The following is a 16,829-nucleotide window of genomic DNA, read 5'->3' as shown; positions in this document are numbered from 1 at the left end:
AGTACTATGGAGTCCCCCAAACCCTTTGCTTAGATCCTGGCCCACCTCAGTGCTGTGTCCTCTGTAGAGAGCCATTGCAACCATTGCTTCATTTGATCATGCACCTTCATCATCGGTGTTTCCTGTGCTTATAGTCCTAGGTTGACTCTGTTTATAGCTATGTGTTTGTGCGGTACCTGTCCAAAGTTTGGACACACCTTCTCATTCAGTGTTTATTTATTTTTTCTTTATTTTTACTACTTCCGACATTTGATATACATACCAAAGTGATAAAATGTATGAAGTACATTATATTAGAAGATTTATGTAGCAAATAAAAAAGCTAAATAATGCAAAATACAAAATATATTTTTCTTTTTTTTTTTTTATATTTAAATCCTCAAAGTAGCCCTCGTTTACTTTGTCGAAAAATATTTTGTATAGTAGTTACTACTCTTTTTTATTTGCTACATAATTCCATATATCTTACTTCATATACTTGATATCTTCTGTATGTAAATGAAGAAAAAACAGAAAAAGAAAAGAAAAGAAAAAAACACATGAGATGGTGTGTCTAAAGTTTTGACTGAACTGAACTTACGAAGAATACTTTTGTACCAAATGTGACCGTGGTTAATATATCTATTAATATAATTACAATCTTGGATGTTTTCTATAAATGTTCTTACAGTTTGAAGTTTGGTTTGTATTTATTGTTTTATATACTATGTTTTAGTTATAATGTTTTCAAGCCAAGTATCATCCTGGCTTTCCATTTATGGCTGTAAAATTGCTGCAATGCTGTTCACTGCTTGCGCTCAGCCAGTTTTTCATTACTGTTCATTCATTAAATACTTGTGTTTTTTTTTTAACTGTAGGGCTCAGAGTCCGAGTCTGTGAATGGACCTGGTAGGGACAGTGGGCTGGCATCATCACGTCTGGAGCCTTCTGCAACGCTACCGAGCAGAGGAGCAGCCGAGTCGGAACCAGAGGCCATGGAGGGCATGCTGTGTCGGAAACAAGAGATGGAGTCCCACAACAAAAAGGCAGCCAGCAGGTGCAATACAATCGTTTACAAAAATACTTCATCAACCATACATTAGAATTAAACAAAGTTTATTGATCCACAAGGGAAATTATTTGGACACAGTAGCTCACACATCACAATTTACTCTAATAACAAAGAGCAAAAATATAAATGGTAATAATAAATAAGTAGCTGGTGTCAAATAAGCCATACTTATATAAAGGTACAGTATATGTACATGTAAGAAAAAAAGTATATATATATATATATATATATATATATATATATATATATATATAGTACTACAAATATATATAAACAATGCTCCAACTCTATTGTCTCTTGTTGCAGGTCGTGGCAGAATGTGTACTGTGTCATTAGGAAAGGAAGTCTGGGCTTCTATAAAGATGGAAAAAGTGCTACTAATGGCATTCCATACCACGGAGAGGTGCCCATAAGCCTCGGAGACGCTGTGTGTGAGGTAGCACACGATTACAAGAAGAGGAAACACGTGTTCAAGCTCAGGTGAGAAAAAAAAACACCAAAGAAGCTTAAGTGGCATTTTTGATATTATTAATTAAGCAATATATTCCAATCTACAGGCTGGGAGACGGAAAGGAGTACCTGTTTCAAGCAAAGGATGAGGTAAGGCTCACTTTTAAAATCAATAAACACATGTCAAGCCTAAACTATTAAAGCATAATGTGTCCAAATGCAGTTTTAGTGTATTCAGTGTTGTGTTTTGTTTCCAAAGGCTGAGATGAGCTCCTGGATCCAGTCGATCCTCACTTCCATTCCACCGGCTGCAGCAGACTCGCCCTGCGGCCCTAAGGTTCTGAGCCGGGCCATGACAATGCCTCCCATATCCCCAAGTTCAGGCGAAGCTGGAGGCGTGACCATGCGCAACAAGGAAGGCAAAGAGAAGGATCGAGAAAAGAGGTTTAGCTTCTTTGGCAAAAAGAAGTAGAACATTTGTATAATCCCTGGATGCTACAGTGTCAAAATTTCAACAAACTGAATAGTCAGAAAAAAGGTTCTGAGGTTTCTCTCGCTCAGTGCTCTCAGCGCAGATCCAGACAGATGCCGACAGCTGCTGTATGTGGCTCACAGAACATTTTCTTTCAATTTGATTCTTCCCTTTTACAGGATTTATGTGTCATCTTTATGTTAGCACATAATTTCCATTACATTTAGCTGTGCCGTTCAGTGATGACCTCCTCTTTTATTTACCTTTCAAGATGAATCTAAATGACCGTTCAATTGCTGCATGAGCGATTATTGATGATAGGTCGGAGGCTCTCCATTGTGCGGCACATCGTAGTTTTACATGCTATCATTTAGGGAAAGATCAACAGTCTATTTTGATATTGATGTTGTTTACCTGACCAATAATATTGCTGTTATTATTTTTATTTATCTTTTGGTTTGAAAAATAAACTAATGACTTTGACCGTAGATAATCTTGATTCATGTTGTGCAAAAAACATATTTGATTAAATTAGCAGAGGATGTTTTGGCTTGCCCCTTGTACGTTTTAAAAATAATTTTATTTTATTATGATTTCTTTTTAGGAAAGTCAGTTCATGAGGTTTTAAGAAATAAAGCTCTTTTATTTCTAGATGTGTGTGCAGTAAGTGACCATGAAATTTATTGAGAAACACACTACGATACAGTATATTTAATTAAGTGTTTTTTTTTTGTTTTTTTTTTACTTGCTTAAACTTTGCCTTTATTCTTTTTTCATTTCTTTTTTCTGCTTTAATGACTTTTAGTGTACAAAGCAGAGGGATTAGTTTTCTAGTGAGTGTGTGCGTGAGAGAGTTGTGGTGCTGTGAAGTTTGCACGTTTATGTTTTTATGAATCAAATATGGCCAGATGGACGCTGCTTTTTCCATGCGCAAATGCAGACAAACTCAAAAAGCCCTACTTGTATTTTTGGAATTGATATTGTTCTTTGCTTTTGATTTCTAACTGATGTAATTCGTGATATTTCTTTTTTCTTGATCATTAAAGTTCAGGGCAGAGTGGACTATAGACTAATGCTGAAGCACACTGTCTGATGGGGAGAGGAGCTGTGATGGGACCGGCAGTACAGAATGTGATGTACTGAGCCTTACTTGAACCCACTACACAAAATCACACATTTGCCCCAGCCTCCATTCAAACTGCCCTTAAAAAGTTTCTTATAGAGAGAAAAATGTCAATTGTGCCCTGTGGCAATGATCTAATGTATGTGAGGGATTCAGGTTCAAACTACAAAATGATATGTTAAAATGAGACAAAGGAAGACTTTTTTCTTTTTAAACATTTGTTGTGCTCATTTTTGGCATGATTTTATACAGGTTTATATTTGTGTATTTTTAGTATAACTATACCACTGGGTTGCTGTACTTGGACAACCTAAGGCTAACCCACAAACTAGGGAGAGCATACAATTTGCAATTTATATAAAAAAAGCAATGCACTGGTCAGAATTAACAGTCAACATTATTTTATATATATATATATATATATATATATATATATATATATATATATATATATATATATATATATAATTTTTTTTTTTTTGGCCAAAATGCAGCTGTATAATTTGACACAGGCATTTAGAAATATATGCAATTCATTCCCTAATTATTCTTGTACAGATCCAAAAGCCCACTGTGTTAAGAGATATTAAATGGAATGTGCACAAAGGTCTAGTTCTGTAAACTAAAATGTTGGAATAAAAATGTACAACGAAATGAATGTGTGTCCTCTGGGACAGCCAAATACTCCCCTTAACTTAATATCAGAGCATGGACAGAGGTAATAGCACTTGATGTTTAAGGCGTTCTTCAGGTAGATGTGTTGTTTGTGACACTTTGATTTTGGTTCCTGGTGTCTAGCTTGAGTTAAATAGACTGAAACTTAACTACAATGTGAATAGAGTCATTGCATACATAGGTGAGCCAGTGCAGTTTCTGTAAATTGTGCACAATTTTGAATGGAGGCATGTTTAGTCCAAACTAATCACCTTTTTAAAACAATCACCAATCTCAGAAGAGAACTAGTTAATATCAAGAGTTTAAGTTGACATAGTGTATTTTCTTACCTGCTCACTGGAATGTGAAGGAGTTCAATTAGTTTGGCCAAATTGGTCACCTGAGGCAAAAATTATCCTTTCACAAACTCTCGTTCAAAACTGCACGTTAATGGCACTGTATATTTAACACAATTCTACGCAGTTTTCCTGGCAAACTGGTTTTGTGCAAGTGTCATCGTCTGGCTATACTATGGTGTTGCATTTGGTACTCTATAAGAATAGCACTGTGCTGTTATTGAGCTTTGACCATTACATTAACCTATTTTGTTGATAACCTTACTTTTAACTTATTGAAGAACTTTTATTTGTAAGTATTCAATATGGGTAAACAGGGACTGATAACAAGTTGAGCTTCCTTTTATAGAAGGCAGGAGACTAGTCATCAGATTGGAGTTTTTATTTTTACATCTAGTCGTCAGTCTTGCAACATTTGATAAATCTGTCAACCGACCTTCAAATATTCTCAATGCTTTTGATGAATGTCTGTTTCTCCCTCTGTAATTCAGAGATGTTATTGCCACTACAGTTAATTACTATTGTTATCATTATTGCTACTGTTGTTACTATTACTACTACTGTTACTAATGCAACTTATTGCAAAAAGTATAACTTCTGTCCATTTTCAGGTACGTGTCTGTAATACCAGACTGCTTCCACACGATGTCAGTGTGCTGTGGAGCATTTTCATTACAAATTGGAAAATAATGTTTGTTGACTTGTGTATCGACATCTATTATTAGGAATAATAAAATATGGTTTAATCAAACAATGGCATGTTTTGTTCTCTCTCAAGATCCTAAGATACTTCTCAAATGTGGGATTCATAATTTCCCCTAGGCCTGCCATAAGGGATTTCCTGTCCAGTTGTTAAAAAGTTGTTGTTTTGATTAAAGTAATTAGAATACTTCTATTCCCTTATCTTTTTTATACAGATAATTTTATTTTGTTACACTTGTAACAAAATAAAATAATATATAGGTGATTAGTTACACTTGTAACAAAATAAAATACAAATTCATGAGTTCAACAGTATTTATATGTAAAGTTTGAAGCAAACATAATAAAATACTGAACTGTGAAGCTGACAGAATCGAGGGTTTTAGTCGCCACCCTAGACTGTATATGTCTTTGTCACAATGTCTGTACTTGTATCTTTCTAGTCTCTGATCTAGTCCATGCATTACTGCGTTATAAACACTAGGGGGCCCTGTTCCTCCTGTATTTGCAGCGGGGCTGATCCTACTACGCTATAGTCACTTTCCGTGTTATAAAAGCAAGATGGCAGCTGTTGTTGAGAATGTTGTCAAACTGTAAGTGTTGTACTTTTGCTCATCTATATTTCAACTCAAATCAATGATACAATGACTTTACACTCAAACATTTACGTGTTAAACAGCTATGAGACGTGTCACTTGTTACCTTGTACACAGTTCTGGTGTTAGGACCTTTAGGACAGTCATGTCGGACCGTCGTGTGCTCACATCCTGGAGAGTGGAAGTGGAATAGTTAGCAACTCTATTAATGACATTCAAAAAGGACCATATAAGAACACGACCAGCACAAATACTGTTATTATAATTATAGATTTGCTCTCTTAACAACTGTAATTAACTTGAGGTGTGCGTTTAGCTTGTCGGCTAACTAATTACTGTGCTAATGTTATCGCAAAAGAGACGACAGCTGCTAACGCGCTACTAACCAAAGTGTACTGTGCTTTAGCATTAAGGCAGTAATTATAGAATGAATGAAACAATAGCTTTACTTATTATGTATATGGATGTTGGTTTAGCGTTACAGCTTTGGTATCGTCTGCAGTGTTTAATATCGGTGTAACTTAATCAAAGCGACCGTTTTGGACTTGTCAAACCTGCTTGAATCTCAGCTACCTATATTGCCATACAGGTGCGCACAGCCTGCATAAATTAGCTAAATTTTGGTCAGTTTTATGATGGTAACCCTTGTTATTGGTCAAATCCCAAGTCAAACAAAGTTGAGACAAAGTATATGTTTTTTCTCCCATTTTCTGCTTTACAAGGTTTTATTTTAGTAAATAAGTAATGAAATCTTTTAATATAATGGTCATGAAAAAACTTGCATAACTTTTAAAATGTTAAAGCTTAAAGTCTGGGTAGTACAAAAGGACCTGTGCAATGTACCAGTAGTACCTACTGTATTCAGAAAAGAGGAACATGTTTTATTATTGTTGTTACTATTAACACATAAATAAACTAAATGTCACCAGCTAAGACTTTAAATCCTTTTTTTTGGTTATATTTCTGTGAAATGCTGCCCCTGATGTTGGTTCGTTTGTCTATTAGGTTGGGAGATCAATGCTACAGAGATGCCCTGGAGCAGTGTCATAACTACAACACCCGACTGTGTGCAGAGAGAAGCGTGCGCATGCCCTTCTTGGACTCTCAGACCGGGGTTGCCCAGAGCAACTGTTACATTTGGATGGAGAAGAGGCACAGAGGACCAGGTGATTCAAATCATGTGACTGCTCTTTAAAGTCATTGTCTATCTCTTTAAGTGACCACATTTAACCTCTAAGGCAGGGGTGCTCACACTTTTTCAGCATGCAAGCTACTTACAAAATGACCAAATCATAAAGCTCTACCTAATACAAAGCCAAGCAAACTGCACTGAAACACTCTGTGCCCCTTTTTTGGACCCTCACCCACAGTTTGAGAACCCCTTCATTAAGAGAACTTCCTCTGGCACTTTACACAAAACTGTGAAAAAAGTGAAGGAAGCTTTTTAAACCTGTTTTTTAAAGTTCCAAACTGGAGTTGCATTCTTTTCTGGTTTTGCAGTGATATTTACCAGCCTCTGCACGTTTACCAAACCAAATGCACATCGTGACAAACACAGATGCATTTGTGCACTTTTGTTAGGCAAACTTCAGCCAAATGTGGCAGTAGGTCTGTTCTGTAGGTCTGCTCTATGCTGTAGGCCTGCTTTGTGCCAACAGTGGAACACAAATTTAGACTCGTTTTTGCTTCACGTTTCGTCTTGCTCTTCTAATCAGCGTGCACTGTGGAAGGGGCTTGTTTTCGCTGTGCGCAAGAAGGAGCAAGAGCGTGAAAAGGCGAGGGGCGGCGTGCTGACGTGAGGCAGATGGACAGGTAGGATGTTTAGGAAGTTTAACCTGCCCTGTGATGCACGCTGGTACACGAGGGCACACGCTGTTGCAGACAAGCCGTGCATAGGGAGCGTGTGTATTTGTGATGTGCCGTAGAGTCTCTGCGGGTTTCAAATGAGCGCACAGGCTGCACTGAGACGCCCCAAGACCGAGTCCAAACGTGAGTCCAAGACGAGACACGGTGATCTACCCACACGATCTTGGCGATCGACTGGTAGATTGCGAACGACGTATTGAGCACCCCTGCTCTAAGGCAATAGGATAAAGAATTCATTCAAGTACTGTGTGAAGGAGGTCTCTTGTATATGTTAACTGCATTTCCTTTCATGTTTTAGGCATGGCTCCTGGGCAGCTGTACACTTATCCTTCCCGAAGATGGAGAAAACGACGAAGAGCTCATCCTCCTGAGGACCCACGTCTAATCTTCCCTCATCTGAAGACAGGTAGACAACATATAGAGTATTATAAATAACAGCAGTGTACATGTTTTATGTGTTTTATTTGTCTGTTACACAATAGTCCACTTCCTTATTGTCATTTTTTGACCTTAGTGGGAATTTTTTGGGGATTTGCTAACCTATATATTTTTGGAAAGGTTATAGTACATGGAGTCAGAAAATCAATGTTTGCATTTGCCCACATGTCTTTATGGTGGCCATATTGGATTTTTAAAAAATGGCCGCCAAAAAACCCTTTTTGGAATATCTCAGCCTTTGAATAAATTTAAATGTTGATTTTAACTGCTAAACCCACATTTTCAGGGTCAGGAAATCAAATGGTGCTAGTTACAAAGCTATAAGACCTACCCACATTAACCCTTAGATGCATAAGTGGGTCAAAAATGACCCGGTTTGGTTGTTTTCTTGCAATTTCACTGTGATATTCACATGTAATACTCCATGTTCCTCCAAAAACATGTTTTTGTTTGTTTTTTTAATTATCCTGCTGAAAGACTTCAACAACTGGTAAAACAAATTATAAACATCATATGCAGCTGGTCAGATAACTCAAAGAGTTTAAAAATAGCTAACATAAAATTTGGATGTTGGATGTAAACACACACATTTAGACACAATATGATTACTCAAGCTTTTTATTAGTCATTTTCTATACATCATCATTATCATCATCACTTTCATACAACCATAGACTGTATATACGAGTGGACAGATCTAACGCTGTAGCCACCGTGTGCCAAATAGGAAGTTCTCCAGGAGGCTCTTCTGGCTCCTTCTGACTCTGCCTCCAATGGACTTACATTAGGATCTTGTGGCTCCTCTCTCTGTACCTGCTGCAGTGAGCCTTGACATTTTGGTCTTAAAATGTTAGTATGAACCCGCTCTACATGATCCTGAATTTTTTTTTTTGCTATTTTGTCCGTCAAAAATCCTATTCATAATATAAAGCCCGTGGTTGGATGAGATCCATCCTGAGTATCTTAAGTCTCTGGATGTTGTGGGTCTTGACTGACACGCCTCTTCAACATCGTGTGGCGGTCGGGGACAGTACCTCTGGACTGGCAGAACGGGGTGGTGGTCCCTCAATATAAGAAGGAGGACCGGAGTGTGTGTTCCAAATACAGGGGAATCATACTCCTCAGCCTCCCCGGTCTGTGCCAGGGACTGGAGAGGAGAATCCGACCGTGGTTTTCGTCCCGGTCGTGGAACACTGGACCAGTTCTACACTCTCCATCGGGCGCTCGAGGGCTCATGGGAGTTTGCCCAACCAGTACACATGTGCTTTGTGGATCTGGAGAAGGCATTCGACTGTGTCCCTCGAGGTGTCCTGTGGGGGGTGCTCTGGGAGTATGGGGTCCGGGGAAGTTTGCTAAGGGCTGTCCGGTCCCTGTATGACCGGAGCAGGAGCTGTGTTTGCATTGCCGGCAGTAAGTCAGCCCTGTTCCTGGTGCATGTTGGACTCCGCCAGGGCCCTGTCACCGGTTCTGTTCATTGTATTTATGGACAGAATTTCTTGGTGCAGTCAGGGGCCGGAGGGTCTGGTTTGGAGACCACAGGATCATTTCTGCTGTTCACAGCATATATATATATATATATATATATATATATATATATATATATATATATATATATATATATATATATATATATATATATATATATATATATATATATATATATATATATATATATATATATATATATATATATATATATATATATATATATATATATATATAAATCTTCATATCTTCAGGGCCTTTGTGAATACCCTGTGATACCAAATATAAGCGAGACCGCAGTGTCAAAAAATTAGCAGGACACCCCTATTTGGACGACGCAAGAACCAGAGCTCGGAGCCCGACCGGCCGTGGATCTATCCATCTTGTTGAAGAGTAGCTAATGTTTATTAAGCAAATATATGAAATAAGTGCATGCGCAATTTGCTTCATTTACTTTTCTTTAAATAAATGATGTCATGATAGCAGCAGTTGGTCCTAATGAAGGCTCAGGGTCCATGTCCACGGTTCACCACTGCCAAGTACAAAGGCGACTGCAGAACTGCACACCAGAAACTAAAGGTTTATCCTGTACCGACATGTGTCAGTGCAGCAGCCAGTGCCAGAATGATGATGATTCCGAAGCCATGTTGTTGCATAAACTGTATAAAAGAAGTGGACTAAGTGAGTGTGACCCACAGAGTTCAGTACCACTCAAATGAGGCTTGTGATGTTCACGGTTACAGGAGCCAATCTGGAGCCAGACTCTATATTATGAATAGGATTTTTTTTTGACAGACAAAATAGCAACACAAAAAAAAAAATCTGGATCATGTGTCATGGGTTAGCACAAACATTTTAAGACCAAAATGTAGAGACTCACTGCAGCAGGTACAGAGAGAGGATCCACAAGATCCTAATGTAAGTCCATTGGAGGCAGAGTCAGAAGGAGCCGGAAGAGCCTCCTGGAGAACTTCCTATTTGGCACACGGCAGCTACAGTGTTAGATCTGTCCTCTCGTATATACAGTCTATGGTTATATGAAAGTGATGATGATAATGATGATGTATAGAAAATGACTAATAAAAAGCTTGAGTAATCATATTGTGTCTAAATGTGTGTGTTTACATCCAACATCCAAATTTTATGTTAGCTATTTTAAACTCTTTGAGTTATCTGACCAGCTGCATATGATGTTTATAATTTGTTTTACCAATGTTGTTGAAGTCTTTCAGCAGGATAATTCAAAAAACAAAAAAAAAAAAAAACATGTTTTTGGATGAACATGGAGTATTACATGTGAATATTACAGTGAAATTGCAAGTAAACAACCAAACTGGGTTATTTTTGACCCACTTATGCATCTAAGGGTTAATGTGGGTAGGTCTTACAGCTTTGTAACTAGCACCATTTGATTCCCTGACCCTGAAAATGTGGGTTTAGCAGTTAAAATCAACATTTCAATTTATTCAAAGGCTGAGATATTCCAAAAAGGGTTTTTTGGCGGCTATTGTTAAAAAAAATCCAATATGGCCACCATAAAGACATGTGGGCAAATGCAAACATTGATTTTCTGACTCCATATACTATAACCTTTCCAAAAATATATAGGTTAGCAAATCCCCCAAAAATTCCCACAAAAGTATATAAGGAACCGGACTAACAACATTTGATATTAAAAAAGACAAAAAAAACAGTACTAGCTACACAAAGGAATTACAGAGCTCCTGTATTCAGTTACTTGTCTAATTAAGTGACTTCAACTTAGACACACTTTATTGATCCACAAGGGAAATGACTTGGACACAGTAGCTCATACATCACAATATAATGTAAAAACAAAGAGTAAAAATATAAATGGTAATAATAAATTCTAAAGAAGTAGCAGTAATAACATAGGCATCATTATGTAAATGTATATTTACAAGTAAAAATTTAATAAATGTAAATATATGTATATGTGTATATATATATATATATATATATATATATATATATATATATAAATAAATAAAATATAAATAATCACAAGGGGTCATAAGGAAAAAGTAACTGTTCCTTAAACCTCACTGTGTCATGTTGTTGTTTACATGTTTTATACCAAAATGAAATAATTTTTGTGGTGTTTGCATTATATTTAATGTACCAACCTAACACACCTTGTATTTGTGTTTTAAATCTCAGAGCTGGATTTAGGTTTGAAAAAGGACTCTTTGTTGTCATCGGATGGCAGCAGTCTTGAGGCGCTGCTGAAGGGAGACACTTTAGACAAAAGAACAGAGCTTCGTGGCTCTGAAGAGGAATCCAACATGAGTGACTACACTGGGGGTCTGAACCCTGCCTCTCGCGCTAGAAAGGTGTTTATTTAGATGTAAAATACTCATTCTATTGCCCTATTGCCCCACATAGTCTAACACTGTCTATTTTTGTCACTGCAGAGAATTCTTGAGCCAGATGACTTCTTGGACGACCTGGATGATGAGGATTATGAGGAGGACACACCGAAACGAAGGGGAAAAGGAAAGGGCAAGGTGCTTCACATGCTTGGACTGGATATAAAGTAAAATACTGACTCTAAAAATTATTGAATTATTGAATTATATTTTGAATTCTGTTTCAAGGGACGAGGTGCGGGCAGCAACCGGAAGAAACTGGATGCAGCTGCCCAAGAGGACAGAGACAAGCCCTATGCCTGTGACAGTGAGTCCAGTGAAACAATTAAGAATGTTTATGGTCTTAATATGTAATTTGTATGTGTTAGATTCAGTTATTTATTTAATTACATTTGAATTTAATTTTTTTGGAATAATCTTTTATATAGGTTTTTAATCTTATAATCTTAATTTATATATATTTTTTATATTTTTTAACTGTAGATTATTTGTTGCTAAAGGGAAAGTCCTTCTTTCACTTCTGCGCTGCACTTCCTGTTTTGTCCTCTGGCCCTCTGCTGTCCTCAGTTGACTGTAGCTAATCTGTGCTAGTCTTTGAGCTCATTTCTCTGAGTGTCTGTCTCTGCTCTGTTTTCCCTCTCTCTCTTTCAGACACTTTCAAACAAAAGCATATTTCCAAACCTTCTGAAAGAGGTATTTTTCTCTCATTTCACTTGTTCTGTCTTTGTCCCTACTCTCTGTTTTTGGCCCATCTTATTCACCGTGGTTCAATTGTAGTTCAGTAGAAAAGTCAATTCAAAATGAATTGTTTATAGTTATTATTTATAACCCTTCCCATATTTATAACCCATCTCTTAGGGGAAAGTACTGTTGTCTCCTGTGTCTCATTTTTATGTTTCATGATGCATTACATTTCCTGATCCCCAGTTACTCCACTTTTGTAATTGTTTGAGAAAGATTTGGGGTTGTAATTTAGTGGTTGATTCCTTGTACACATTTGTAAGGAAAAGTCTTTTTCTGTGGGGGTTTTGCCTCATCTTGTGACAAACCTCAAATCCTTATGGCAGTGGGTGCACAATGACCGCTTTGTCAGTTAAGATTCACAAAAAGCAGACATATCATTAGGGTCATTGACAACTTCAAATTAAAGTTCATATTAGGCTGTTAGTAGAGGTCTAATTAGATAAATAACTTTAAAAAGAACCAAAACAAAATAGTAGCATCACCTGTACAGACCCTTAATCATAGAGAGTCCTGGAGATAATCAGTGTAAATGTATTTAATTTCTTGACAGTTTGTGGGAAGCGTTACAAGAACCGCCCGGGCCTGAGCTATCACTACGCCCACTCCCACCTGGTGGACGAGGAAGGAGAGGAGAAGGACGACTTGGACCTTGAACCCCCTCTGCCACATCATGAGGAGCCGAAAAGTAAGTGCCATGGAGTTTTTACCTAAATGACAACCTCAGGAACAAGCTTACAATCTACTATCTATCTGTCCTGTTTATCTTATTTGTCTATCTATCTCATCTGTCTTATCTGTCTTTGCAGCTCCAAAGAAAGGCCCAGACGGTCTTGCTTTGCCCAATAACTACTGTGATTTTTGTCTGGGGGACTCCAAAACCAATCACAAGACCGGCCAATCAGAGGAGCTGGTGTCTTGCTCCGACTGTGGACGCTCAGGTAGGTTCAGCACACGCTGGAATACAGTCATCAGATAATAAAGACATGAAAATTGTTTTGGCAGCAACAGACAGATTAAAAGTCCACACTGGGATTTTTCTGGAGTGTCTGCCACCTGCTTTTGTACCTGTTATTGCTCATCAATCTTGAATTTATTATGTTGTAGGTGTTTTTATTACTAAAAGATCTTGAAAAACATGCATCAGGCCACCACCTCGTCTCTATGAAAATTATACTTTTAATATAATATTGAATAAGGAAAATCATCTTCATCTCAATAAAACATGCAGGCTTTCCCTCCAACGGAAAAGTTACATAATGCACCTCTTCAGTAAAATGTTTAGATTGATCAGTTTTCAGTTTTATTTTGTTTTATTAAACACAAAGAAATGTCTTTCAATTATACTTTCCTGAACAAACCAATTTATTAATTGGCATATAACCCAAATAATCAGTTAAACCAATTAAAAAAGACCCAAACTCATGATTGACAGTTAGAAATAACTAAATGTCAGTCTTGATTAAAATGTGATTAAATGCACAACCCTACCATGAAATAAAGTAGAATAACAGATGTGTCCATTTCCATGCTACCATAACTACCATACCATACTACTTTACTACCATAATTAAAATTATATGAACCATGCTATTGCAGTGCAAGAGCCTAAAGTTAAGTCCTACCCAAAAGAAATCCCACGTTTACAGACTCTCTTCTGTTGTAGGTCATCCCTCGTGTCTGCAGTTCACTCCGATCATGATGGCCGCTGTGAAGACGTATCGATGGCAGTGCATTGAATGCAAGTGTTGCAACATGTGTGGCACCTCCGAAAATGATGTGAGTGCGAGACTTTGTATATCGACTTTAATTTAATTAAACTCGGTAATTCTGGAGGGGTTTCCCAGATATCTAATATTATATATAGATGTTATCTATAATATAGATAATATTTTATATAAGCTGCCCCTAGTCTGTGTGCCCATATATTTTTATCCAGAAACATACATTAAATACATTTTGTTATTATTTTCTGGAAGTGAAAAGTTCATTTGTGTATATGGGGTAACACATTGACTTAAACATCCCTCGGGGAAACCCTGGGGTCCCTAGTACTTGTTGTGATTACACCAGAGTAATGAGCTGTTGTCCTAGGATCAGCTTCTGTTTTGTGACGACTGCGATCGTGGTTACCACATGTACTGTCTCAACCCTCCCATGGCAGAACCTCCTGAGGGTAAGAAAAAGACAATTCACCATGTGGCTTATTAAGAATGTTTGACTAATCACACTCTGTTCACTTCACTTCTCCTGAGCAGGGAGCTGGAGCTGTCATCTATGCCTGGCCCTTCTAAAAGATAAAGCCTCCATTTACCAGAATGCACCTCAGTCGTGATGTCTGCTCTCTTGCTCTCTCTCTGCAGTCTGTGTACCCCTCCAAACCCCATCCTCTGATAGTTTGAGAGCAAAAAGGGAAGTACAACTCGCCTCAGTTAATTTGACTCTCATACTGTTTTATGCACAGCCCCAGGACCACAGGTTTTTATTTCTCATTTTGCCATTTTAAACATGAAAAACATCTGGTTTTAACCTTGTTTCCCCCATACATAACTTAGATACATGTCCCTTGTTGTTTTCTGAAGACTAGTACAGAAATACCTGGTCATGGTTTGTTCACATAAATAAAAATGTAATATTTATATATTTCTATGGCTTATTGTAGCGTAAAATTGGGAAAAGTTATCATATAATATATTGGAAATGGTGCCCTCTTCAATATGGAACATTAAATCCATAGCTCATGTGTTATGGCACTGCTGAATAATTATTTATTTGTAATTACAGGATTTTAAAGATGATATTATTCAGTCATCCACTGCCATATTAATCAAAAATGGTCAGAGTCTTCAGTTATAACTTCAGTTATATTATATTGTTCAAAACAAAAACGTGATGATATCCACTCAATAGGTAACTTTTAAACTGTGGCACATATAGTGCACATTTTCATTTTGTGCAGATGAAGATGTGTTAAAGCTGATCAACAATATCAATATCAATTTGGTATTGCATTATTGATATGTTTCTCTATTATCCCCCAACTCAGTATCACAGCATTTATTTTTCAATGCTCTTTCCATTAGTGTTTGACAGTCTTTAAACTATGTTTAAAGGATGGATACATGTTGTAGATCAGCAGAACAGACCATTGGGAGACAGATCTCATCTGCTTTAATAACTGCTCTTGTGTACTACGCACAGTAAAGTTTCCAGACATGCCCTGTAAGTGTCTACTCATTTTAATAGCTAAATAGAAGCTGGTAAAGGTGTTGGGGAATGCTGTAATATAAATTAACCACAATATCATGTTCAAAAGCCAACTTACCTTATACAACTATACCATGGGTTATTTTCCCATTACAAGTATTTAGAGACAGTGGCATAGCCTAAAGCACATATCTGCTGTTTGTTTTTATATACATCATTATGTTCTGAAATGTCACTTCAATGTGGGACTTCATGAGAAACGGTCGCCTAGGTAATCGGCTTTTCAGGTGACTTGAACGACACGTAGCAAAGCTGTTAATATGGTGAAATACAAATGTTTGTTGATGAAACTTGAACAGTGAAAGCAATAGAGGACTTGACGCTGAGCTGATGTTACAGAAATGCCTGGCATCCAGAATACCCACTTCAATCCTTTACAAAGATGTGAGTCTGCTCACCAGAGAATCTCCCAGTTTTTCAAATGGGCATGATTGACAGGTGGATTAGTTAATCGGATACACATGGTCCGTCCATATTTGAAAAAAAGGAAAGAAAAAAAACAGTGTAGATTTCTGCAGAATCAAGGAGTGAAGCACTAAACTCTGTTAAACTGAGATGAGATCAATTTGTTCATGTTGGGCCAAATTTGAGTAATCTGTATAAAAAAAATACAGAGATCATTCTGGATTTGCCAGGCAAGTTATAGAATGCTGCAGTAAATGATTGTAGGTGATATTTTATTTGGGAATGTGATGGACTGGTTTGTTTGTTTTCTCCAAGAAAATAAATTCTAGCCTCAAATGTTTGATTTTGTTCCATTTTACTGAAATAAGTGGGATTTAGTGGTTGATTTAACACATTCTACCTTCATGCACAGGGGAGAAAACTATATTCCTAATGATAACTGATTTCAGAAGATATTTGCAATGAGATGAACAACTGATGAAGCAACAACCAAAGTCCAGTTTAAATATGCATTGAGAGGATTGTCGCATGGGTTATGCTTTTGGTGAAAGTTGGGAGAAGAGGGCTGGGTTTATGAGGCAATGAAGCAGTGTCAGGTGACACAGTGAACAGTGAAGCAATAAGGGGGTGTGGTAATGGGGGTAAAATATATCAAATTAGGATTAAACATACAAATTAAAGTATCAATTTAGAGAGTAAAAATAATCAGCTGAGCTAGTCCGCTAATTGAAGCCTCTGAATGAAGCTCAAAGGGAAGGTGAAACCCAAAGCAGGAGTCAGGGCAGCACCATGGGAGGGACCAAAGGGGAAGCAGGGAAGAGGATGAGGGGATT

General features: G+C 37.4%; 2 protein-coding genes across 4 annotated transcripts in view; both read left to right on the top strand.

Annotated features, from left to right (window-relative positions):
- The window catches only part of LOC110158618 (spectrin beta chain, non-erythrocytic 1), a 28,990-nt gene extending 26,534 nt beyond the window's left edge, over positions 1-2,456 (top strand). For both annotated transcript variants that reach the window (XM_055148330.1, XM_055148329.1), the window contains 4 exons: positions 858-1,036; positions 1,358-1,531; positions 1,609-1,651; positions 1,761-2,456. In XM_055148330.1, coding sequence (XP_055004305.1) covers positions 858-1,036; positions 1,358-1,531; positions 1,609-1,651; positions 1,761-1,973 — 609 coding nt within the window. In that variant the 3' untranslated portion in view covers positions 1,974-2,456. The remainder of the gene's footprint in view (positions 1-857; positions 1,037-1,357; positions 1,532-1,608; positions 1,652-1,760) is intronic.
- Positions 2,457-5,299: 2,843 nt separating this feature from the next.
- On the top strand, positions 5,300-16,336 carry dpf2 (double PHD fingers 2). Of its 2 annotated transcripts, none has more exons than XM_020922838.2 (11): positions 5,300-5,401; positions 6,410-6,570; positions 7,569-7,676; positions 11,375-11,547; positions 11,629-11,721; positions 11,812-11,890; positions 12,878-13,012; positions 13,134-13,265; positions 13,991-14,103; positions 14,425-14,500; positions 14,583-16,336. In XM_020922838.2, exons 1-11 carry the CDS (start codon positions 5,370-5,372, stop codon positions 14,657-14,659), a joined length of 1,179 nt encoding a protein of 392 aa, XP_020778497.1. In that variant the 5' UTR covers positions 5,300-5,369; the 3' UTR covers positions 14,660-16,336. The 2 variants fall into 2 exon arrangements, with proteins under 2 accessions (XP_020778497.1, XP_020778496.1); XM_020922837.2 differs by having other exon boundaries at positions 14,419-14,500.
- Positions 16,337-16,829: the final 493 nt, after the last annotated feature.

Source organism: Boleophthalmus pectinirostris, unplaced genomic scaffold (assembly GCF_026225935.1).
Source record: "Boleophthalmus pectinirostris isolate CB_2022bp ecotype Guang Dong unplaced genomic scaffold, ASM2622593v1 HiC_scaffold_12, whole genome shotgun sequence".
In the NCBI taxonomy this organism is placed as follows: Eukaryota; Metazoa; Chordata; class Actinopteri; order Gobiiformes; family Gobiidae; genus Boleophthalmus; species Boleophthalmus pectinirostris.
The sequence above is the reverse complement of the archived record's forward strand: the minus strand, read 5'-3'. Positions and strand labels throughout refer to the sequence as shown.

Coding starts and splice junctions, on each gene's coding strand:
- dpf2 (XM_020922837.2), top strand. CDS start 5,370: ATGGCAGCTGTTGTTGAGAATGTTGTCAAACT. Junction 6,571..7,568: donor GAAGAGGCACAGAGGACCAG/GTGATTCAAATC, acceptor TTCATGTTTTAG/GCATGGCTCCTGGGCAGCTG. Junction 14,501..14,582: donor CATGGCAGAACCTCCTGAGG/GTAAGAAAAAGA, acceptor TCTCCTGAGCAG/GGAGCTGGAGCTGTCATCTA.